Below are 26,284 nucleotides of genomic sequence, written 5' to 3' on the forward strand. Positions count from 1 at the left end.
GCCGACCTTTTTTGAAACATTTCCGGTTGTTTTGGTAGACGGAGATGGAATTGTTAGAGCCGAGGCCATTGTTTGGACGAGTCCAAACCAAGTCAGAAGGTTCTCAGAAAGGATAGGCTTTCGAATAGTGGAATCTTGAGGTCTTTGACTCCTTTGCTTAAGGAAAGGAATAAGGAAAGCATTCTAAGAAAGACAGGTCAGCTAATGATTCCGTTGTGGTCAAGAGCTCAAGTACCGAAGATGAGGCATACCATACTCAACCAATAAGGAAGGGCTGCAAGAGGAGGCTCAAAGAATCCCACGGAGCGGGAGGACAAGAACTGAGTATTTTACTATCAAATTGGATATGTCAGCAAGAGAAGAAGAAGAAAACTGGACATGGCTTTGGCCCTATGCTAGCTGGAAGTTTGCACGTAAAATCAGTCTTTTTGGACGTTGCAGATAGGCCTCTGAAAACGACCTCTACAAAAGGAAGAGAAGACCGTCGATATTAATATGCGCTAGTCGCAGTGGAAGTGGCTGCTCATGAGGCTCAAAGAATTTGAGGATCGCTCTTTCATTCGTTACCGCTCCGTGGGTCGCAAAAAGATGTTGTGAGTGAGTTATTTCAGCTCCACGCTTTCGTTCCCTCGAATCAAAATTCAATCAAGTAAAGCCTTACTTAAAACTTCAAAAATGAATTCTTTTTTTTTTTATTTCTTCCGCAAAATTTGGCACGGGAACAGTGAAGCTTCATAGGGTCTTTCTGTCCAGGTGCAGGTAGTCCGCATCTCCAGGATCGTCTTTTAGGAACTATCTAGTTTGCCATCATGCTTTTTTATATGGGCAACAGAGCCTGTCGAGCTATCGCCACGCTCGTACTTTCCAGTTCTTGTAGTTTTTGCCTATAGAGTGTCAACTCATGCCAAAGGTCTTTGGCCTTTAGAAGAAGTCTGAAGGATGATGAATTTGTAGATTTTCCATCACTGCTTTCCCTTCTCTCTTCTGAAAAAGTGGTAAACTCCACAATTTTAGATCATGGTCCATTGATCCTCAAGGCCGATTTTCTGTTAAGTCTCTTTGAACTCACTTAAAATCTGACTCCCCAATGGATAAACGTCTTTTTTCAGCAATTTGGAAAACAGGCAGCCCTCGAAGAGTCAATATTTTGATTTGGATTATGGTCTTCGGGTCCCTCAATTGCTCTGAAATCTTGCAAAAAAGTCCAGGTGTGCCTCCTGATCCCTCTAGGTCTCCTTTGTTAACTACTTCTTTTTGGCTCTCTTTGTATAACTCTCTTGTACTTTGGGTTCTTATTAATAAAGAAGTTCTTGTCTCCGTTTAAAAAAAAAACGCTTGCAAAAATTCAGTTATGGGTAATCCGTTGAGGTCACCGCATCAATAACATCACCTTCCTGAGAAATTCTTGTATATGGGCTTCTAAGAAGCGGATGGAGTAGGAACTTCTACTAGGGAAAGCATCTTCAAGCTCTACCAATTGGTCCAAATGGGACTTGCCCATCTTTTTCGTTGCAAATGTTGCGTCTCAACTGCAAAGGAGCCGACGAGGCTTTGTTACCACTTGTCACAATCGCAACCTTTCGAACACAGATGGGCAATTGTACGACACTTGTTCTAATCTGACAAAAAGGTCAGCCATACGAAATCCGAAAGTTGCGGACAAACTCGCTATATGATATAGTCTCCTTTAACGTTTTGAGAGAAAATGATTTTATAAAATGTGAGATAGTAAAGGTAGTAAACATCATTAAGGAAAGGATTGAAAATTGACAATTGCAAAGTAAGCTTAGATTGCAAAGAGTACTACAAGGCTCGGTTAGGTCTCCTGTACAGTACATTTAAACAATTTTAAATGTTATAGGCTTGCATTTGCTAAAGTGCGAGCGGTTACTTACATGAAAAATAACATAGAAATGAAAACTACTTACTAAACTAAATACATGGCTTAAATATAGGGTGGTTGAGAATGGTTTTGGGAATGCAACCGTAGGTATATCCACCTTAAAATCTTGTTTTGTTTTCTGGTTTTCTTTTTTCCCCCTCCCTTTGGGAAGTTTTTATTCTTTGAACATTTTCCTCTTTATTCTGTCATGAGAAGTTGTTTCTTGGTTTTTAAAAAAGAAAATATATTGATTTGTGTTTATAACAAAGTCATTGACCTTTGTTTTTGGTCTTGTATTAGTATTGTCACTTTGCTGTGATTTGCTTTTCCTACGAAAAAAGGATGTTGGTTTGTGCTAAAACTAGGGTGATATTTTTCTAGGATCCTTAAGTACAGGAGATGGGGAAAATTTTGATGCATTATATGCTACATGCTTGAGAAGATTCTCTTACATCCGTTGCTATGACAGTTTTGAATTCCTTGCCACTCTCAAGGTAAGATTCTTCTTATTTTAAAGAAAATTAGCCTTCTGCATGCATTTCATTCATTCACATTTTTTTCTAATTTTATAAGAAACAATTTTCATTGATAAATGAAGTAACAAAAGAGAAGGGAGTAAAGGCTCAGTCTAAAAGCCAAAGATGTTAAAACTATTTGTAAAAATAAATTGTTAAATGTACATAACTTCATAGCTTATAGTTTAGGTTCACTGGTGATTTAACATGGTATCAAAGTAGTGGGTCTTGTGTGAACTCTTGTAATTTCATGCTGTCACCTCTTTTTGTTTTTTTTTTTTCGGTTCTTTGGAAGGTGAAAATTCTAAAAAAGATGACATTCTTTATCTGGCCGTTTATGGAAGAATCAATATCTTGGATAGGCTTTCGAGAAAGTTGCTATCTCTGGGTCGTTTTCATTGTATTTTTTGTCGGAGTATGGAAGTAGATTCGAATAATTTATTCTGGAGCTGTAATTATGTTGAATTGGTTTTGAACTAGTTTTTTTTGGAATATTTGACGTCAGAGTTAGCCCAACACAGAGCTTTTAGTGACATGATCAGGGAGTTCCTTCTCCATCTGTCATTTGGGGAAAAGAGAGTTTCTTACGGAAGGCCATGATCCATGTTTGTTGTAGAATATTTGTGGGGAGAGAAATAATAGGACTTTTAGTGGGATTAAGTGGGATCTGATTGATGTTTGGTCCTTTGTGAATTTTATGTTTCTCTTTAGGCATTAGTGACAAGGTCCTTCTGTAGACTAGGTAATATTTTGTTAGATTGGGGCCTTTCTTTAGGGTGCTCCCTGTTGTGGTCTTTGCTTTCTTGTATGGCATCTTTCAATTTTTTTTTTAAATGAAAGTTGGTTTTCTATAAAAAAAACGAAGCCTATAATTACATAAAAGGGGAAGCAACAATGCAACATTCTCTGTTGGTCTCTCTTCTCACTTCTTTTGCTCCTTGATATCACGCCCAAAAAATGACTTACAAATTTTTTCGTGAATTAAGGCTCTTTAGCATTGTCTGAGAGGAGCCAAATAAGTCCCAAGCTGTCCAAAGGTCCAAGGAAGAAGAATAAAGACACGCCAACACTTTGACATGCCCATGTGCACGACATGCGCGTGTGGGCGCGCGGGTGCAAGGAAGGCAGACAGACATAGGCAGGCGCGCGCGCAAGGCCTAGACGGATGCGCATGTGGCACCTGCGCACGTAAGAGACGGATGTGGGAACGAGCACGACGTGCGCCTAGAAGGATCGAGAAACCTCTCAAAGATTCCAGAAAGTTCGTGAGCGGACGCGAAGCTTCACAGACGCCCGACAAGTGCGCTTGGATGCGAAAGGCCCTGGAAGGCCTGCGCACACGCCATACCTCCAGAACCTCCTAGATGCGCCCAGTGTTGGCCAGATGGTGTCATGATCGCTTGGGAATGATCTAGAACTTGTTTGCCGACCTTGTAAGGCAGTTTAGGGCTTGGAATGTCGGTTGTAAACATCAATAAATACCCCCAAAGGGGCTCATTTGTAACTATCATTGGAAATCAATAAAACTCTCTTCAACATTTCATCAAACACCTTCTCTATCGCTCTTGCCTACGTTTTTCCTTCTTCTTTTAAGTGCCCTAGCAAGTCCCATAGCCTCTTTAGGCTTACGTTGGTGCAACCTCAACACCTTTGTGTCACGCGTTAGTTAAGTTGAGAAAATAACCACGTGACAGGTGGTTCAGAAATTTTGCAAAAGAAATCCCCCAATAAATGTTTCTCTCCTTTGATCTGTCCTCTTTGATTGAAGGCTAGCGAGAACCTTTATCACATTTTCTTGTACTGTTCCGTTTCTTCCTTTGGTTGGGAGAGGATTTTCTCCTTGTTCAATTTAGTTTGGACTTCTGATCGTTCACTAAGCGCTAGCGTGGTTCAGTTGCTGTCGGGTCTAATTTTACCCAAAAAATTTTGCATCATATGGGAATATTTGTCAAAAGCTTTACTAAGAATTATGGTTTGAGCAAAATCAACGTATCTTCCATGATAAAGCAAGACAAAGGGCAGAAATTATACGTGTAGTAGATCTTAATGCTGCAGCTTGGTGTTCCTTAAAAAAGGAGTTCATTAATTGTTCCATTCAAGATATTTACCTCAACTGGAATGCCTTTCTCAATCAAGCCTAAGCGTTGTTGCATCAGTTTCACTGCATTGCAGATTTCACAATTTGAAGCTTTGAAGGATTGGCTATGTTTAAAGTTTTAATTTTGAGATGTATTATTGTCTTCTTTCTGTTTTCTGTTTCTGTTTTTTTTTTCTGGACATGTTTTCTTGTTTTTTCTGGACCCTTGTAACAGGCTGGACATTATTATAATTGTTCCTCTATTGGCTTTTGCCTTTGTATTTTCTTTCGGGATATGATGATTGGTGCTAAGAGGGTGTTAACCTAGTTGAGATGTTTGGGTGCACCTCCTGATCCCCTTAGGACTCCCTCGATTACATCTTCTTTATTGCTCTCTTTGTATAACTCTCTTGTACTTTGAGATCTTATTAATAAAGAAGTTGTCTCCATTCAAAAATAAAATAAAATTTTATGCCATGTATTTAGTTTAGTAAGTTAGTTTTCTTTTCTACATTGGTTTCCATGTACGTGACTGCTCGCACTTTTGCTTGTGCTAGTCTATCACATTTAAAACTGTTTAAAATGTACAATAGAGGAGGCCCACTGGTCATATCTCTGACTAAGTTTTGTTGTACTCTTCATAATCTAAGCTTTCTTGCAATTGATAGTCTTAAAGGCTTTCTTTAATGATGTTTACCAAGCTTTTCTTTCTCATTCACATTTTATAAAACCACTCTCAAAACGTGAAGGGAGGCTACATCATATAGCGAGTTTGTTCGCGACTTTTGGATTTCATACGACCGACTTATTCACCGGATTAGAGAAAGTATTGCACAATCGCCTATCTTGTGTATGAAAAGTTGCGATCGTGACAAGTGTTATCAGAGCCTCGTTCGCTCCATGACGATTAAGATGCAAACATGTCTGCAACGAAATAGATTACTAGAGCTTTAAGAGAAGATGCTCTATCAATTAGAAATTCTTGATTCCGTCCACTTCTTAGACACCTGTATACAAGAAATTTATGAGAAAGCTGATGCCATTGATGCGGTAACCGGTTGCCTCAACAGATTACCTATAACTGAACTATTGCCAAGAGTTGACAATCTAGAGGCAAAAACTACAAGAATTGAAACTTGAGCATGGGGACAACTCGATGGGCTCTGTTGCACATATAGAAAAGCGTGTTGGCGAGTTAGATAGTTCCCAAAAGACGATCCTGGAGATGATAAATGGCACGTTAGAAGATTTTCGAGCTGCTCTCGTTGTCGTTAGAAATGAGATTGCAGATGTGAGCACAAGGGTGAACCTCAGATGCAAGCCATGGTAAGTCACGCTCCAACAAGAGGAATGATTCAGGTTAACCGAATAAAAATTCCTGAACCTAAGCCCTTTTGTGGGGCAAGGGATGCAAAAGACTTGAAGAACTCTATCTTTGACCTCGAGCAATACTTCAAGGCAACAAACACAGTCACAGAAGAAGCAAAAGTGACGTTTGCAACTATGTATTTGATTGAGGATGCAAAATTATGGGGGAGGTCCTGGTGTGTTGATTCTTAGGAAGGGCGTTGCACGATAGATACTTGGGACAGTTTGAAGAAGGAACTCTGCTCACAATTCTTCCTCCAAAATGTTGAAATCCTAGCTTGACGGAAATTGTAAGACTAAAACATACAGGCAACATTCTGGAGTATGTGAAACAGTTCACGAGACTGATGTTAGACATATGTGATATATTAGAGAGAGTTTTTTTTTTTTCTCGAAGGTCTAGAATCGTGGTTAAAGACCAAGTTGTACAAGTATAGAGTACAAGACCTCCCTTCTGCTTATGCAGCTCCCGAATGGTTGTTTGATTTGTCCAACGACTCTTAAGATGTGAGACGTCACCAAAATTCCACATCTGGAGGAAACATGAGTATTCACTCGACTTCTCCTACGGTTGTTGGGAGAGACAATCGTAAGCCTTTCCAGCAAAGTTCGGGAAAAACACGGCGAGAACCTAATCATCAGAAATCATATAAATGTCCTCCATTTGTTACCTATGCAGGGGTCCACATATGGTGAGGGAATGTTCGAATCGAACACCTTCAATGCCTTTTAGGCCTCTCTAACTTTAGACTCAGAAAACAAGGCTTTCTAGAATATGGCGAAGTTACTTAGATGGAGGAAGGTGCAGTTCTAGAATCTGGGCCTTCAACTTCATATCGTTTCTTCAAAAGAAGGTGGGAGAGACAAACAGGCTTATGGAAGAGGGTCCAATCTATTTTGACACTTGGATCAACCAGAAACCAACCAAGAGTACCATGGTCGACTCTAGTGCAACTCATAACTTCATGACAGAGAAATAAGCTAGATGGTTGAACCTCCACCGGGAAAAGGATGCATGGAGAATGAAAGCCATAAACTCTGTCGCCTTACCTATCATCAGAATTGTGAAACGAACCATGATAAGGTTGGGAGGATGGAGTGGCCCTATTGATTTCGTGATTGTGAAAATGGATGACTTTGATATTGTATTGGGAATGAAATTTTTGCCCTCGCCAAGTGTTTGGTGATCCCTGGATCTACCCTCACTGTTGTTTGGACAAACACTCGTCATCTGAATGGGTTGAAAATGATTTTGGCCCTTCAACTGAAGAGGGGCCTTGCCCATGATGAACCCATGTTTAAGGGCATCCTGGTTGAATCATCTAAAACTACGACAGAGACAGTTCCTGAAGACATTCTATGTGTCTTAGAGAAGTATCGAGATATTATGCCAAATAGTTTGCCCAAGTCTCTACCTCCACGAAGAATGATTGATCTTGAGATGGAATTGCTAATGGGGGCAAAACCGCCCGCCAAGAATGCATATTGTATGACACCACCATAGTTAGCTGAACTTCAAAAACAACCGGACGAGTTGTTAAATGCAGAGTTTATCAGATTAGCAAAAGTTCCTTGTGGGGCCCTAGTTCTATTCCAAAAGAAGAAAGATGGAAGCTTACGGTTATACATCAACTATCAAGCCTTGAACAAACTCATGATTCACAACAAATACCCATTTCCTATAATTACTGACCTATTCAATCGCTTGCATGGAGCCAAATATTTTTCGAAGTTATACTTGCAAACGAGATACTATCAAGTGCGAATTGTTGAAGGAGACAAGCCAAAGACAATGTGTGTCACGAGGTACAAGGCATTTGAAATCCTTATCTTCCTACATCAAAGCAAATTGCTGATGTCGAGGTTGATAATTATCTTTTTAAAGAGAAAATTGAAGCAGGAACGATATGTATTCCTTATCTTCCTACATTAGAGAAAATTTCCGATGTCCTAACTAAAGGCGTTCGAAAGAAACAATTTGATAGATTGATTGACAAGCTGGCTGTGGAATACATCTTCAAACCAGCTTGAGGGGGAGTGTTGGAATTTTTATATTTGTATATACCTATTATTGTCAAATATTTATCCTTCATTGCTTTTATTCTTTCCTTGTTTGTAAAAGGTCTTTCTCCTATATAAGAAGACCAACATTTCATATATTTAATAACAAGGAAAAACAATTTAACTCTCTCAAATTTAAGTGGTTTGGAGGACCCTAGTGTAAGTTTGATCCTTAGTGAGGTTTTTTGTTTCTTTTTGTTCTTCGGTTTTGAAGTCATTTTTTTTGTAATTTATCCCTTGGTAACATTTTATTGAGTTGGAAGCCCTTTTTGTAGAAGGCTTGTTTTTTTTGTATGGCCTTGCATTCTTCCGTTCTTTCTCAATAAAAGTTGATGCTTCTATAAAAGAAAAAACCTTACCATGAAGCCTGGAAGTTACAGGTGGCAATATCTTCTATATTGAACCTTCAAATTGTAGATTTCTTCCAATTGATTTTAAAACCTGATAATTTCAAAAATCTGATTGCCGTTAAAAGTTACACAACTTTTCTGATTAAAAAATTCCACTCTTTTGATTCAGATTTCCAGCATTTTATATCTCGGTTTTTTTATTAGCTGCAGTACTCTTAGTTGGCTCTCCACAATTATGTTCAACCTCCACTGTATAAATTTCTCTATATAATTCTTTAGAGCTTTTGGCTTTCAGACCATGCATCATAAACTTCAAAAAGAAAGAGACAGCCTTGGAGTTGGGTTACATCTACTTGTGATCGACAGGTTTGTGCTAAAAAAATTTAGAACCTTGTGGTTTGTCTCCTGCTAGATAGATTTTTCAGTTTCTCCTTACATGTGATATATTTCATGAACCTGAGACGGTGAAGATGTATGCATTATATGTGTGTATATATATTTTTTCTTTCACTTTCATGCCATTTTTTTTCTCTTTTGAAACAGGAACCACCCTCCCTTTTTTAGTCAATAGAATCAACAACTTTTCAAGGGACACATTAAATCTCACTAGGGTCCCTATCATTTTTTGAAAAGGAAAAGGAGCCTCTTATTGGTAAATACCAGTTGAAAAATTTCTAAAAATATGGTCCAGAATTCAGAATGAATTTTAACGCTTATATTCTTTGGGTGATTGATTTCTTGTTTCCGTCGAGGTGTGTGGTTTAGGATGGTGTGGGAAGTTTTCTCCTCTCTCTCTCTCTTCTCTCCGCCATCTCTTTCCTTCCCTTCCGTTCATCTTTCTCAGTTCTTCAGCGATCGCTCAGTTCTTCAGTGATCGTCTAGCCATTTTATTTTGACTGCTCTGTCATAATCAATGATGAAAATAGAAAACTGCAAAATAGTTGACTCTTTTTCTGTATTTGGTATGAAAATGGATTATTCCAAGTTGTAGACGTGGACACCCACAAAACCCTGCCTGTAGACAAAGTTCCAACTCTGTTGGTTCCAAGAAGTTATTTTAGAACTAAGCCAAAAACCAGAAAATCAGTACTTTCTCAAGAAAGGAAAGGTCGAAAATGGAATAAAAGAAGTATCTAAATTCAGAGCCACAAAAGGTTGGGTTTTGAGACACACCGTGTGGCCTCGTACAGGAGGTAGATCCTTCATTCATGTTCTCTCGGGAGAGGAAAAACAGGGTTGGAAACTTTCCTTCAATTGCTAGAAGGCTTCAAGCCGAAAAGCCACATACATTCCTCTGTTTCAGATCTGGAAAAACAGAGCATGAGTTGATACTGGGTTATAAAGAATCCAGAAGTTTACAAAGCTGATTTCAACAATCTTTGGATTGTGAAACAACTGTTTGTGTTTGATGAATTGCCAGGAATAGCTAGCACACTAAAATTATACTTTCGATACTAACTTCACTCTTAATCCTCTATGTGCCTTAATCCAATTGGATCAAGATGATTTTGAAGATTTAGTTGAGTATCTAGGGAAATCGCAAGAATGTGGTCAGTTTCAATTGAAATTTGAAAATGGAACACGCAGTTACATGGTTGACCAAATGTAATGAAAGGGTACGGTGGGTAGATCTCGATTAAAAACCTACCATTAGACTATCAGAGCCGGTAAACTTTTGAAGCTATTGGGTCTTACTTTGGTGAATTAGAATCTCTTGCAAATGAAACCTTGAATCTTCTTAATGTTGCTGAAGCAAAAATTAAAAGAAACTGATGTGGTTTTATGCCATCTATCATAGATATTACAGATAGAACAGAGGCAACGTTTTTCTGAATTTTGGAGTTACAGAATTTTTGGACCCCTCCATCAAAGTTCAAGGTGCTTTGTCTACTAATGATTTTTCAACCCATTTGATTTAGTTTGGACCCTTCCTAGTCTCAGCCTGTGTTATTTTGGTGGACTTTCATAGTTTGTACTTTTTATGTTCTTTCTTGGTTATAGGATATGATGTTTTGGTGCTAAGGGGGTGTCAATCTAGTTGAGATGTCCGGGTGCACCTTTTGATCCCCTAGGTTTTTTGCTTTATGCTTTTTATTATACTCAATGTGTATACCTCCTGTACTTTGAGATTTTATCATTAATAAAGTTCTCCTTTTAAAAAAACAAGTTATTAACGACAAATAAATAAATTCTTCTGGTTTGAATCTAGAATGGACTTTTCAAGCTGCTCCATGTAATCCAATTTCTTTTTCAAGAAACCCATTTGCATCTTGTATGAAGAAGCTTCAAAAGAAAAATATGACACAGAACCCACTGGAAAATAACATCAGAGTCTCTGGCATCTATCTTCCTGCTGAAGATAGACGAATCAAGAAGAAGAGACCAGATTCGGGATAATGTTGTAAGGCCCCCAATTGTTCACACTTATAAAAGAAGGGACAAAAGGGTAAATGTACAAGCAGCTAATGATGGAAAAAGATCGGGCTAGTGGGGCCTATGGGCAGGAATGAGTGAATGAGGTATAAATAGGTCTTTCCGGGATCGTAGCTAGGTCTATTATTATCTTTTTTGTAAAAGTCGGCTGCTGTAGCCTGGGGAAGATATTCAGCTGGGGTATGGGGGGTTGGGTATGTTCTTTTATGTTTTCCCTTGTTATTCTGGATATTTTGACTACTGTAATCGATTTTGGCCTATATATAAATAAAATTTAGTTAGTACTGCCTCTGTTTTGCCAATGTGTGTGGGTATTTTAGTGTTATATCAGTAGATTCTCTATAACTGGTATCAGAGCCTCAACATTGGAGGTGGTAATGCGTCAGATGGCTCAAAGACAGATTGAAGAAAGGGTTAATGGAACGGAAAAGGAAATCATGGGCTTGAAGGAAATGATCTTGGAGATGAAGAAATCTATGGACAGGCTGACTGACGAAATGCGAGAAAGCCACAATTGCAAAAGAATAGAGGAGTCCGAAACTTCAGATGGGTCGATTATGAAACTCAAAGGGAAGGTAGATGACACGGAGATGACAATGGAACCCAATATGGGTAACACAGACCGTAGTAAGTACAAGAAAGTTGAGATGTCGATGTTTACTGGGTTGAATCCCTAGTCCTGGACATTCTGAGCAGAACATTTTTCCAAAATTAATAACCTACCTGAAGCGGAGAAAGTCAAAGTGGTAGTGGTTAGCTTTGGACAAGAAGAGGTAGATTGGTACCAGTGGAGCCACCATCGAAAGAAGGTCGAATCCTGGGAGGACTTGAAAGGAAGAATGTTCGAATTCTTCAATGACACAGGACAACAGAGTTTAGGTGCATGACTTATTCGCATAAAGCAAGTGAGGTCCTATAGTGACTATGTCAAGAAGTTCGTCACTTATTCAACGCCATTGCCTAACATGGCGGAAAGCGTGCTCCAGGACACTTTTTTTACCGGTCTTGAACCCTCACTCCAGGTTGAAGTGATTAGTAGACACCCCCAAACCTTAGAGGAGTGTATGAGGGAGGCACAACTTGTGAACGACATAAATTTGGCTTTGAAACTGGCCAAAGCAGAGTGGAGCATAAAGGAGGAGAGAGTGCATGCAAGAATCAAGGCAACAATGAGAAAAATAAATCAAGGAAGACTGAATTTGCGATGAAGCAGATAACCATTCCGGTTAAGGGGAGTTATCAAAAGAATGAACTACCGGTTAAGAGGTTGTTAGATGCAGAGTTCAGGGCAAGTCTAGACAAGGGGTTGTGCTTTAGGTGTAATGAGAAATACTCAGTCGGCCATAGATGTAAAGTGAGCAAAAAGAGAGTTGATGCTTTTCATACTCAATAAGGAAGAGAGTAATGAGGAGGAGGCTTCTGCAGAGGGGGAGACAGAGGAAGTGATAGAGTTAAATCAAATAGATTTGGCTGAGGATACTGAGATTGAATTAAGAACTATCACATAATTCACACCCAAGGGAACAATGAAGTTGAAAGGAAAGGTGAAAGGGAAAGAGGTAGTGATCCTTATTGATAGTGGCACGGCCAATAACTTTATCAGGGAGGGATTGGTTGAAGAACTCCGGTTAGACATTGAACCAGGCACCCAATTTGGAGTGACCATTGGGGATGGCACGCGTTGCAAGGGAAGAGGAATATGTAAGAGAGTAGAATTGAGATTGTAAGAGTTAACGTAGCTGACTTTTTAGCTGTGGAGTTGGGAAACGTTGACCTTGTGTTGGGAATGCAATGGCTAGATACCATTGGAACCATGAAGGTGCACTGGAAAAGTAAGGGAAATATCAATGGACTAATGGAAAGCTGCTGCACAAAGGAAGAGTAGTATTGTCCAAGAATTCTTTTCTCATACCAAGGCTACTGCATACGTTCCATGATTTGATACTAGGAGGTCATTTCGGATTCTTGAGAACTTACAAAAGGATCAATGGAGAATTATACTAGAAAGGAATGAAGGCCGATGTAAAGAAATACGTGGAAGAATGTGTGATGCAGTAATTGCAAAGCTAGAAATCTTTACGTATAATGCCTCTTTTTTGATGATCTATTAGTGAAAATGAGAAACCTTTTTATAGGTTGGAGATTACAAGGGTTGTTAAACTAACTTGGGGTTGAGTTAGTTTAACTTGGAGTTGAGTTAGTTTATTTATAACTAACTCAAGATACAAAATTGGTAATTCAAATAGCTAATCCTAAACTATAAAAATGGTAATTCAAACCCCTCATCTAGGACAAAACTCAAGAAATATCAAGAAGGGAGATGTTCTACATCAATGTGACATATGTCAACGGAATAAATTTGAAGCTACTAAACTGGCTGGGGTGCTGTAACCCATTACCATTCCTGATAGAATATTGGAAGATTGGATAATGGCTTTTATAGAAGGATTGCCCTTAGCCGGAGGATTTAATGTAATTATGGTGGTGGTGGACCGCTTGAGTAAGTACTCGTATTTCTTAACCCTGAAACACCCTTACACGGCTAAAGAAGTGGCTTCTATATTCTTGGATAGAGTAGTCGGCAAGCACGGCATTTCCAAGTTCATTATTACAGATAGGGACAAAATTTTTCTTAACAACTTTTGGAAGGAGTTATTCACGACCATGGGGACACTTTTAAAGAGAAGCACTGCGTTTCACCCGCAAACGGACGGGCAAACAAAAAGGGTAAATAGATGTCTCGAAACGTACTTAAGGTGCTTCTGCAATGAGCAACCAAAGAAATGGGACAAGCTAATTCCCTGGGCAGAATTGTGGGACAACACCACCTTTCACGCATCCACTAAGGTGACTCCCTTTCAAATGGTTTATGGCAGACCCTCCCCCTCCATTATTATTGTTGGAATTCTTTCCTTTTTTCTAGGCTTTTTCCTTGTTAGAATCCTAGAATAATTATGGAAAGATTATGGGAATGTATTCCTTATTTTCCTAAATCTTTTCCTTTTTTATTCCATTGTGTACTCTATTTATTCTCCCTTGTACCTATTGCTTTATTCATTAGAAAATAATAACAACACAAACAATCGTGGTTTTTCTCCCGGTACTCGGGTTTCCACGTAAATTGGTGTGAACTCGTTGTCTCTCTTTTCAATAATTATCTTATGGTATGAAGAAGTCACCAAATAATGAGGTGGAAACCATGTTAAAAGAAAGAGATTTAGCCCTCAATGCCTTGAAGGAGAATTTATGTGCAGCTTAAAATAGAATGAAGAAGATGACAAACCGGAATAGAAGACAACTGAAATTCAAAGTTGGAGATGAAGTCTATTTAAAACTAAGACCCTATAGACAACACTCTTTGGCCCGAAACAAGTGTGAGAAACTGGCACCTAAATTTTATGGACCTTATAAAATTATTGAGAAGATTGGAGAGGTCGTCTATCGATTGATGTTACCCCCGGAAGCTGTCATTCACAATGTGTTTCACATTTCTCAACTAAAATTGAAGCTTGGAAGCAGCATGAAATCCAACATCAACAACCGATTCTAATTGAAGATTTTAAACTGCAATTGTGGCTAGAAACGGTATTGGGAGTCTGCTGGAATCAGGAACTAGGTGGAAATGAGTGATTAATTAAATGGAAAGATCTATCGGACAGCGAAGCCACATGGAAATCACTCTACCAAATGAATCAACAATTCCCTAGTTTTCACCTTGAGGACAAGGTGAACTTGGAACCAAGGGGTGTTGTAAGGCCCCCAATTGTTCACACATATAAAAGAAAGGACAAAAGGGTAAATGTACAAGCAGCTAACGATGAAGGAATAATGGAAAAAGATCATGTTAGTGGGGCCCATGGGCAGGAACGAGAGAAAAAACCTCTATAAAAGTTGATGCTTCTATAAAAGAAAAACCTCCAGTGAAGGAAGCCCAAAGGTCTAGTGATTAGTAAAGTTAAAGACCAGCTTGCCTCATTGCTTACTGTTCCCCGATCAATGAATTTTTGCACAAGGTCTACGCAGTCCCAGTAGTTGTCCCTCTCGATAACGACACTAACTTTAAGTCTCTCTTATGGCATGTGAACGATGACAACCTGTTTAAGCCTTCTTCCTCTTCCTCGCTTGATCTCTTGGCTTCAAAATAAAGCACATCTCACTCAATCCCGTCAGTCTCCAAAAGTCACGCACATTTGATGAAGCCCTTCCCCAAACATTTTACCAAAACAAAGCAGAATTTTTCTAGTCTTCTTAGGCCATTCCCCAAACGCTACAAGTTTTCAAGACAAATTAAGCCATATCCCAAGCATTTCACTAGAAAAAGGGGTACCATCCTTGATCCAACTATCTCAGAGTCCAACCCAGATCTGTAGAAGATTGTTGTGTGCGTGCTCTTCTTCCACGTTCCACCAAGAAGTCAGACTTTACTCTACCTCCTTAATAGAATTTTACTTACTCAGTCTTTAATCCTAATTCGGAAGAGGCTGAAGACTCTTTTCCATTCTCAATATTGCTTGGGTTTTTTATGGCTCCCTTTGTTCCTTGGTTCTTTAGTTTCTGGAAGGTCCACCGCTTCCAAAGAAGCCTAGACCAATATTGTTTACTTTGTTTAAAGCTCTTCTCGCTAAATTGTAGTTTGAGAGAAACCAGCGGATTTGTCACGATAAGGAAACACCAAGACCAGAAATTCTTTTCTCTAGAGAGCAAACACAACTTGGTGTTCTTTAAACAAGGAGTTTGGGAATTACTTCATTCAAGACATGTGCCTAAATCGGGCAGTTTTCCTCTCCCAACCAATCTTTAATCTTTATTTTGGTGCTGTCGCCTGCTTCTCTCAGCCGGTTTTCCCTCCTCTTAAGCAGCCGTTCTTTGGAGGTTAGTTTTTTAATTTGTTTTTGGTTTTCACAGTAGCTGTTTTGTTAGGCTCAGTTTTTTCGTCACGGGTGGTGTTTTTGTATTGCTTCTATTTCTTTGCATTTTACTCTATCTCGGCCCTATGTATTTAAGTTGGACACATCTGATTATTATCTAGTACTTCGTCTGTTTTGCATAGTGTTTTAATTGAGATATAATGTTTGGTGCTAAGGGGATGTCCAGTTAGTTGAGATGTCTAGATGAACCTTTTGATCCCGTCTACTTTTTGCTCTTTAGGCTTCTTTATTACACTCAATGTATATCTCTCTTGTACTTTGAGTTTGTATTATCAATAAAGAAGTTTGTCTCCATTTAAGAAAAAGACCGTCAATGAGTTAAGGTCAAGAGTTAATTGTTCTCCGAAGGTGAGACCCACAAACTTAGATCTAATGAGGGTCAATGTTGGGACTTGTGAAGACAATTATAGAAACCTATGAACGGTGTTTGAGAAACAAAACACATTGGTTAGAATGGGGTGACCAATGTGGTACTTAAGTAGCTTAGCTCTCTTATCCCAATAGCTGGCTTTTAGAGTATGGTTTTCTAAGGTGCTTAAGCACGTAACGGTATCAGAGCCGATTGTTGATGTTTCGGAATGGAAGCCATGGAGTATTCTAATCGGGTGTGGCCGAGTGAAGTACCATCGGAGTAGCCATTGGAATGTCAACTTTCAGGGGATAGGGTATTGTTAGGAACCAAGGTAGTATGAGATGCCTTCGTCCCACATTGGTTAGAATGGGATGACCAATGTGGTACTTAAGTGGCTTGGTTCTCCCACCCCAATAGCTTGCTTTTGGGGTGTGGTTCTCCAAGATGCTTAAGTATCTAACACGCTAGCAATGAAGAGGGCGATGATGGGACCGACAAACACGATAGAAAAGAGTGATGAAGGGATTTGCATACAAGATGAAGATAGCATGCCCCTATTGGTTGAAGCTCATGAGCGTTGATGATGGTGATGGAGATTGATCACATCAATGAGAATGGCGTTACTAGAGGTGGAGATGGTGGTTGATGAAGATGGCGGCCGATGGGTAGGGTTATGATGACTCTGATACTATGTTATTTTTAGGAGGACTTTTTTTATTCGTCAAATTGATCTAGTAGTGGTAACTATAATTCCATAGAAATTCTAACTATGGAAATAATAAAAGGAAAGGATATTTAAACATAACAAGAGATAAAAAGACTAATATTTTTGTGTAATTGTACGTATAATACAATAATATTCTTAAATCACCAATTCATCGAAAAACTTAAGTTAGTGGTTGAACGCAAATTTAATATGAAAATTACAAAAGGATATGGTATCTAACACTCTCCCTACGTGTGGGCTTGAAATATAAAAAAAGACCCCAGAAGTGGAAATGAATATTAAATGAGGGAGGAAACAATGTTGCTGGGGTTTGAACAGAGGACTTCTCTAGACCGCCTGCTCTGATACCATCTTAAATCCACTAATTCATCCAAAAGCTTAAGTTGGTGGCGAAGGCTAATTTAATATAATATCTACAAATATGAACAAATCTTCATATTGAGGTGAACATATAGTAGAATTACTAATTTTTCCTTTCGCTCAATGTTCTGTGGAATTGTTTGCTTAATTGTATTAAATAGTCAATTGTAAATATCAATGTTGAATTTGGGAATCATTCCTTTCTTCTTTCTGATTAGTATTGGAGCTTATCATTGGGTTGATCGTATCTCTTCATCCTTACCTCTGTGGGGTCACAACAGGTAATGCCTTTAAATTGTAAATTGTTTAATTTTCTTTCTATTCACACACACACACAAAATCAGAATTCCCAAAAACATTTGGCAGAAAATTCTCCTTTTATCTCTCTAGGCTACATCAATTTGCTATTAGAGCGACTGCTACTGGTGAGAGACCAAGAAACTCTTGTTGACAACAATCGCGAGAGAGAGAGCTTTGAGTGTTGTGCTTGTTACCAAAAAACTCACATCTAATCAGAAGGAACCATTGAAATTCCAAGAAAGAAGAAAGTAGCCAAAGATTTTTTCAAGATTTTGCAAGAATAAACTATTACCGATCAAAGTGGGATGTCCAAAAAAAATTCAGCAGTTAGTGTAGGCAATAAAATCAATTTTACTTTAAAAACAATGCTGGAATTTTGATTCAAGTGATTCAAAAGAAGAATTCTAACATACTAATTTTACCCATGCTTGATCTTCTTAAAGAACCTATCATTATCCACAATGCAAATCTGATTCTAGCGACTCCTGTGACATTTCTAAGGAAGTTTGGGATGAAATACGACGGCAAAATTATCGATTAAAGGCTCAACAACAACCAGCTTTGGGTTTAGTGTTAGCAGGATTCAAGCTTGGAGTTGGGAGCAGAATCACATTTTGGATGGACTTGTGGATTAATAAAGTCCCACTAAGAACCAGATTTCCAAAGCTTTTCCTAATAGCACAATGCCCCAAAGGCTCGGTTTTGGATCATTGGGATCAATCTACTTCTTTGTGGTCCATCTACTTTAGATGACTTCTAAAGGATGATGAGATTCTGGAGTTCCAAATCCTGATAAGCATGCTTGCCAAGGAAAAGGTTAAGGATTTTAATGACAAACGCTCTTGGTCCCTTGATGCAACCTTAGCATTTAAATCATTGGTAAACCATCTCTTCGGCATTGCCGCTTGACACATCATTGATGAAGGCTTCATGGAAATCAAAAAGTGACGAGTTAATATATTGACATGGATTTAAATTTTTGGTCATCTCAACTATTTGTTTTGCAAAGGAAGCTACCTTCCCATTATCTTTCTCCGAGCATGATTACACTTTGTAAAGGAAATGGATAAGATCTTCGGCACATCTTTTTACTGCAGCTTTGTTCAAAATTGCTGGTTTTTTCTGTTTAAATTTTTTGGCCTAAACTGGCTGTTCGGTAAAATTGCCCACAGCAATGCATTACAGATAATAGTGAGGCCAAAGCTAAAAAAGATTCAACAAATTCTTTGGAGTAACTCGATGAAAGCACTGCTGGCGGATTTATGGTTTGAAAGAAACCAAAGAGTCTTCCATGACAAGGAAAGTACTTGGTTTTCTAGATTCGAAGCAGCCTGACTGAATGCATTCTTTTGTCCTAAGGACCTTGGAGATTATTCTAGCCAAGATCTTACTCTGGTTGTACTTTGTTACTTGTGTTTTCTATTTTTCTGTCGACGTCTCTGGTTACTAAATCAACTCTAAAGACTTCTTCTTCGCCAATTTGACATGTTGTTCGTACTTAGCGAAGACCGTGTCAAACATAAAAAATAAGCTAACACCTAGGCAGATACACATGTTTAAGAAAATCCTATTCGGTCATTTCCTGAATGTTAAGCTAGTGTTTAATGAACCACTTTGCCACTACATCCTGTTGAGAGAGGTGGATTATAAACGGGACGACGTAATCAGTTTTAAATTACTCAGTTAAAAGGTCTCCTTTGGACGGGAGGATTTTGATACCATTATAAGGTTGAGGTTTAGTCGAGACGTCCTGTTCAGTTTGAGGAGGATAGAGCCCTGAGGTTGAGACGGTTGTACCTAGTGATGGGTCGGAATTGGATAACAAGTACCTGACCCTTAATATGGATTCGATAGACAGTGATCATATTTCGATGGCTACAATCTCTGCACTTTTAGTCCATAACTGGGTGATCTAGTAAACTAGTTGAGCACGGTGATGAGTTAGATGGTCTAGTGGACAATGACGATGAACCTCCATCAATGAGTGCCAAAAAGAGAAAGCATGTCGTGTTAAAAAATTGTTGCATTATTTTCGTCTCAGCCAAGTCATACCTCGAAGATGTACAAGTCGGTTACTTGTTTTTAAATAAGAAAGATTTGGCGAAGTAAATTGCAGTGTTTGCCATCATGAAGAACTTTCAGTTTCGTGTTTATAGATCGAACAAGAAGTTATATGTCCTTAGATGCTCTGACTTTGCCTGTTTGTGGCAACTAAGGCTATCAAGCTGAAAGATTCCAACCTGTACAAAGTTTCTAAGTATGAGAGTACACATACGTGACAAAAAATCCTGAGAAAACATGATCACAAACAAGCAAGAGTTGGGTTATAGCTGAACTAATCTAGTCCAAATACCAAGATGTTAGTCGTGGTTATATACCCAAAATATAATTCAGGATTTTTTTGAAAGAATTTGGCATTGACTTGTCGTACGAGGGACTTGGAGGGCTCGAGAAGTGGCACCGTCCATGGTAAGGGGGTCCCTCAAAGAATCTTACGCTTTGTTAGCTCGGTATGGAGAAGCGTTGAAGATTGCTAGTTCGGGGACTTAATATGATTTGGAGGTAGATCTCAATAGTCCTTTCATGTATGTGTATATGGCACTTGGGGCATCAATTGGAGGTTTTTTAAATTGTAGAAGGCCAATTTTGGTGGTTGATGCTGCATATTGCAAGGGGAATTATAAGGGTATTATGCTCGTAGCTATGTCCATTGACGCTAATAAGCAAGTGTACCCGATGGCATTTGAGTTGGGTGATAAGGAAAAGGACGAATCGTGGACGTGGTTCATGACAAGGTTACGAACAACTATCAGCGCTGTCAATGGGCTAGTGTTCGTAGACTTTTGTGTAGAATAGTTTCAATGGGAGAGGCTGTTGAGAGATGGTTAACCAAAAATTTAATGGTGAAAGAACCTCCAATTTCTAGGGACCAAACCCATTGGGGGTGTTTACCATTTTCCTATTTAATAAGATCAACAGTGCTTGCAATTTGCTTTCAGCTCTTACCTCTTAGCTCGAGATCCGCTTCTTCTTTCAGCAATCTTCTGAAGTAAACCGACCAAGAGCTAGTTTGACTATCCCAATGCTTGGCCCTAAACCCTTTTGGTGAAAGGGAAATACAAAATAATCTTGGGAATTTACTATTTAGCGCAATAACATCCGGCCAAGGGTCGGTCCAAAAGAAAATTCTGCTGCCAGTGACCTCTCTAAAGGCAGCCAATGCTTCAACTTTGCGCTATTATCTAGATAAACTGATCCACCGGCTTCTTAGACTCAAGTACTCCTTCCCACTTGTGTGCCAATGGAAGGGATGGTTTTTGTGAATGCTTTTAACTACTTTGCACCACAGGGTGTTCTGTTCTGACATAAACCTCCCAGCCCCATTTTGCCAAGAGAGCCATATTCCTTGTTTTCATATTGCATAAACCGAGACCTCCATCTCTCTCTTTTTGGTGAGTTTGTTCCATTAACCAAATGATTCAGCTTCCCCCTACTGGCACCTTCCCAGAAGAACTTTCTCATAATTTTTTCCAAAGTACTATAAATAGAAGCTGGCATGAGGAAAGTGGAAAGGTAATATGTGGGAAGGTTAGAAAGGACTGATTTGCATAAGGTGATTCCATTCTACCTCCTCGAGAGAGATTGTACCTCCTCCACTTGCTCAGTTTGTAAGTCAAAGTAGTAAGACTTACCAGCCCAGAGTCCTTTACCTTGCATGCATCCTCTTTTTTCTTCATTAGACATATAAAATTTTTCATGACACGTGCATTAAGTTTCCTGTTGTCAAAAAATTAATTGATATGGGACTGGAAGTCGTTCTTAAAATTATCTCAAAATTTAATTAAAATTTCTGCCGTGAAACCATCCGATCCTGGCACTTTACTTTTCCTCGAGAGTTTCAGAAATGTTTTTATCTCTGTTAATGAGAACTTCAGTGTCAGCCATTTATTCTGGTCTTTATAGACTACAACCCAATTTTGGGGGGATGGAAAGTAACCGGCATGAGGAGTTTTTGTGTACAATGACCTGTAAATGTCAATGGTTCAATCTCAATCTCCACATATGAGGAAGTTGGAACCCCTTGGTTATTTACTAGTTCTGTGATCAAGTTTCTTCTTTTTCTAGCAGATAGAAAACAATGGAGAAATTTGGTATTCTCGTCCCCCAGCTTAAGCCAACTTAATTTACTCCTGTATGAGATCTCTTTCCTCCCTTCTATACAGCTCCAATAGTTCTGCTTTCAAGCTCAATTTCAAGCTACTGTCCTCTGGTAACAAGTCCAGCTAGTCATCCTTGCCTTCTTCGTTTGCCAAGGATTTTGATAAGCTTTCTTCATAGGATTTCCTTTCTTTTTCACTGTCCAGATTCCATGTATTAAGCTGGTTTTTAATGTACAGAGTTTGGAGGAAATAATGAAGCCTGACTAGCATTGGCGATTGCCCGAATCCAGGGAGTTCTCAATAATCTTGCAGCAGTGTTTGTCTAACCAACTATTATAAAAACGAAAAGGAGATGGCCCCAATGGTAAGCCCCTGCTTCTAATAATATGGGGAAGTGGTCTGAACATAATCTTGCTTGTCTTGTTACTCTGGTGTCTGCAAACATCTTGTCCCAATCAGAAGTAATTGGGATCTGTCCAACAAGGATTTGGAAATTACGCTGCCTTCTCTAGATCATGTGAATTTCCCATTAGATAGCAGAATTTCGTACAAATTAGTGTCATCAACGAATTTGTTAAATTTTCCCATTCCCTTGGTTTGCCTCTCAATTGGATATCTCTCTTGGATCAATATGGTAATATTCAAATCTCCTCCCACGCACCAAGCGCCTAAACAAAAGGTTGCAAGATACGTGAGCTTTGGCCAGATGAGCTTCCTTTCTTGGTATTATGTTGGGCCATACACATTGGAAATCCAGCAAGTCTTTCTACATACAATGGTGCAGTTGACTGAGAGAGTGTATCTACCTTTGATAACTTCAGACACTGAAATTTTACTTTGATAACTTCAGACACTGAAATTTTACTTTGATAACTTCAGAATTCCCCCTGATCTACCGACTGCTTCTATAAAATCCCAACCGATATACTTTGAACTCCAAAGGGCCTTGATCATGGAACTGGCAATAACTTCTTGTTTCATTTCCTGAATTAAAACCACTGTCAGGATTTGGTGGACTTCAATAATCTTTTCAAGGCAGATTGCTTTGATTTATTTAGTAGGCCCCTTGTGTTCCACGAAATGATTTCCATACTTTTGCTTTATTCTAATCACCTTCTCAGATTAGTCCAATTTTGCATACAGCTGCGAATGGAGCTAATTCTAGTGGGAAATCTTCAACAGCCTCTTTTCAAGACCTCTTGGGTTCTGGTGAGAGGAATAACATGGGTAGGTCTGGCCCCAATCCATTAGGGTATTTGGCTTTCTCTTGATCAAAAGATCGATCCTCCAACTCCTCCTCGTGCATTCAAGACACCATGTTTCATTTAATTAGATAATTCAATTTTCCTCCCGAGTGTCCTTCCCAAAGGAAGTTTCTTAATAAACGCTCCACTGTTTGAGACACATTTGTCGGCATTAAAAAGATCGAAATATAATATTGTGGGAATATGGGAAAGAACTGACTTACTTGAAGTGGCGACCTCCTCGTGATAGATTGTATCTTTTCCATTTCTCCAATTTTTCTTGAATTTTTTCAATTACCTGCTGCCAAAAAAGAGCTTGCTTAGGATAACCACCAAGGGGCAGCCCTAGGTAACAGAGTGGAAGATGAGAGGCTTCACAGTTCAGCTTTGATGCCTCTTCAAACAGCTCATTTTCTTCTATGTTTAAACCTCAAAGCACAGATTTTCCCAATTAATCTTCTGTGTGAAGCTCCACTCAAAGAATTCAATTGTCTTCTTAAGAGTTTCCAGCATTCCATCTTTTCGTATTTACAAAAAATTAATGTGTCATCAGCGATTTGAAGGCAATGGACATGAATACTGATTTTTCCCACCTTGGAACCTTCAAACTTTCCTTTTTCATATAGCCTATTTAACAAGGCACTTAACATTTTGCTGATTAATAAGAAAATGAAGGGTGAAAGTGGGTCTCCTTGAATTCTTCTTGTGGCTTTGATTCTTCCTCTTGGTCTCCCGTTAATGAATATTGAATATTTTGGATTAGAAATACAGCCCATGATCCATGTGATCCATCTAGTATCAACTTTTTTTTCCATGAGAATTTTCTCAAGGAACTCCCAATCTACTCTATCAAAGTCCTGTTCCAAATCCAATTTTAGAATCCATCCTTTCTTCTTTTTAGCACGGTACTCCTCCACGGCTTCATTTGCTATAAGAATTGGATTCAAGATTTGCCTTCCTTCAATGAAAGTGCTGTGTGGGGGTGATTACACTAGGCATGATTCTTTTGAGGTGTTCGGCTAGCACCTTAGCAACAAGCTTAGATGTTAAAGTGGTTAAGCTGATTGGTCTAAAGTCTTGAGCACAGACAGAATCTTCTTTTTTCTGAATTAGGCAGATAAAGTTTCTTTGACGCAAGAGTTTAGCTTCTCATTCCTGAAAAAATCCTCAAACAATTTCTCAAAGTTAACCTTAGTTAAGGGCTTAAAATTCCTTTCCTTGACAAGGCATGCGTTATCTTCCTGGCCAATAAATTTTGTAGTGCTATTTTCTTTTCAATGACGTGATTATTTCTTATTATAAAAAGGAAAAAAGAAAAAGAAAAACTCTTCCCCCTGATGCTTCTTGTAAGTATCCTCAATAGTAAAAGAAACCTAAACTACACTACATGCAAGCCAACGGTAACTCTTTACTCATGCACATGTGATTATCATCCAAAAAGAAATGTGTTCCAACAATGTACAATTGTATTCCTAGTGTTCTGACTATTTTAGATATTTACTCTGCAGGAAAGGCTTTTCTCTTGCGAATGTGCTAGAAGCTGCAGTAGAAGAGGTTAGAAAGCTTTTACTAGTGCATCCGAGTATTGTTATTGCTTCAAAAGCAACCATTTTTGGGGATAGATCTTCTGACGCAGTTAAACGGTGAGTTTAAGGCTGTAAGGGATTTCTTTTTTCTGTGAAACAAAAAATTACGTGACAGTCTTAACTCTTGAGGAATTATGTTTCTTGTACTTTACTGTTCAATTCAACTAGAATATTTCACTTTTGGTGATCCATAGATTTGCCTGCATATTTCACATGGTCATGTATGTTGATTTTATGGAATTAATCTCTATTTCATTAATTATTTAGTAGAGGTACAAGTTTATATATAACCATAGAAAAATACACTTAAGGAAATAATATCAAATAATATCTCCGGAATAATATCACCTAAGAATAATCTAATTATATTAATACCCTCCCTCAAACTCAAGGTTGAAATCACAAACTTGAGTTTGATAAGAATTAAGAAAAGAAACAATATATCTAGAATAGAATAAAAAACCCGAAGAACAAACACACAAAGAACTTCTAGGCTAAAACAAACCCACGAACAAAAAACTTCTGGGATAGAAACATAGATCCTCGTATAGAGATCTATAACAGAACCTAGGAAGAACGAAACAAGAACTTCGGGGCAAAATGAAAGAGCAAAACTGAAGCAAAGTAGAATCAAAGCTGGACGAAAACAGGTCGGAATTGGACAGAAGTGTTTTGTCGGATCAAATGGAACGAACGAACTAAACTAGAGCAAGTCAGAATCACACTAAACGGGAAATTTGGGGCGAACAGAACAAAAACTGAACTGAATGGAGCAGAGAGGCTTAGCGGATCTGAACAAAAACAGAATCGAGGCGTCGTTGGATCTGGGCTTCGATCTAAACTTCAAAGGCAGACATGAAGAATGGGTCTGAACAAAATCAGACAGGTCTGGAACAGATTGGAGGCGGACGCAAGGATCTGAGGACATGGGGTTTCATGGATTTTGTTGGGACAACATAAGAAGATGGAGCAACGGCAACGAAACGCAGCGGCAAGCGGAGCTTCTTGGACGACGGACAAAACCAAAACTCTTCGGCTGGGCGTTCGGCTTCAACTGACTAAGGTTCAATCGGCTGCTTGGCTAACGGAAAAACAAGAGGTCGGACGGAGAACTATGAAGGAGATGGTCGGGAAGCAAGGGCGGCGGATGCTAGTGAAAACGAATGGGGTTTCTGGGGTTTGGATGGTGGCAGATTTGAGCAGCAATGAGCGACAAAGGGAAGGTGCAACGGCGGCGGATTTGCAGATCTAAGGGGCGGCTTCAGCTAATGGAGGATGATTCTGAAGGTCGGATCTGGAACATAGGGGATGGTTCTGCCTCTGTCGATGAATGATCAACGGAGGCAGAGAACGGGATGTGGCAGCTAGAATTCAATGAGACAGAAAAACCTAAAGCTCTGATACCATGTTGATTTTATGGAATTAATCTCTATTTCATTAATTATTTAGTAGAGGTAAAAGTTTATATATAACCATAGAAAAATACACTTGAGGAAATAATATCAAATAATATCTCCAAACTAATATCACTTAAGAATAATCTAATTATATTAATAATGTACTTTGACGACTTGTTGCAATTCTCTACGTCTATTATGCATAAAATTGCTTGAAGACTTGTTAGCATATTTTGAGTTCTAAGATGTGAAGCTACTTATCACCAATTCTTTTGTCATTCTTGTCCATTTTTTGGTTGCTTCATTTTCATTCTCTTTTCTTGGATAGGAAACCACTAACTTCACTGTTTCTTCTATAAAGAATAAAGAGAATGATGTTATGCTAGCGTGACCTTGATTTTCAAATTGATCAAATTGTTAGGTATTGATATGAAACAACAATTGTAAGTTTCAGTTTAAATGTGCTAGGAGCATAAGGGTTATCTCTACCTTGGTTTATCATATTGAACTTTAGAATATGAATGTAGATCTCAACTAATCTTCT

General features: G+C 38.7%; 1 protein-coding gene across 4 annotated transcripts in view; it reads left to right on the plus strand.

Moving 5' to 3' along the window:
• Positions 1–26,284, plus strand: part of LOC101215241 (DNA repair protein XRCC2 homolog) — a 34,882-nt gene that overhangs the window by 5,708 nt on the left and 2,890 nt on the right. For 3 of the 4 annotated variants that reach the window (XR_004216716.1, XR_969508.2, XM_011656811.2), the window contains exons 3-6: positions 2,264–2,376; positions 8,549–8,619; positions 17,272–17,334; positions 24,266–24,400. Coding sequence is in view for 2 of the 4 variants with exons in the window: in XM_011656811.2 (XP_011655113.1) it covers positions 2,264–2,376; positions 8,549–8,619; positions 17,272–17,334; positions 24,266–24,400 (382 nt within the window). In the remaining 2 variants the exon portion in view is untranslated. The remainder of the gene's footprint in view (positions 1–2,263; positions 2,377–8,548; positions 8,620–17,271; positions 17,335–24,265; positions 24,401–26,284) is intronic. The other variant, XM_031885521.1, reaches the window with a different exon arrangement.

The sequence above is a fragment of the Cucumis sativus genome, chromosome 5, assembly GCF_000004075.3.
Source record: "Cucumis sativus cultivar 9930 chromosome 5, Cucumber_9930_V3, whole genome shotgun sequence".
NCBI classification, from domain to species: Eukaryota; Viridiplantae; Streptophyta; class Magnoliopsida; order Cucurbitales; family Cucurbitaceae; genus Cucumis; species Cucumis sativus.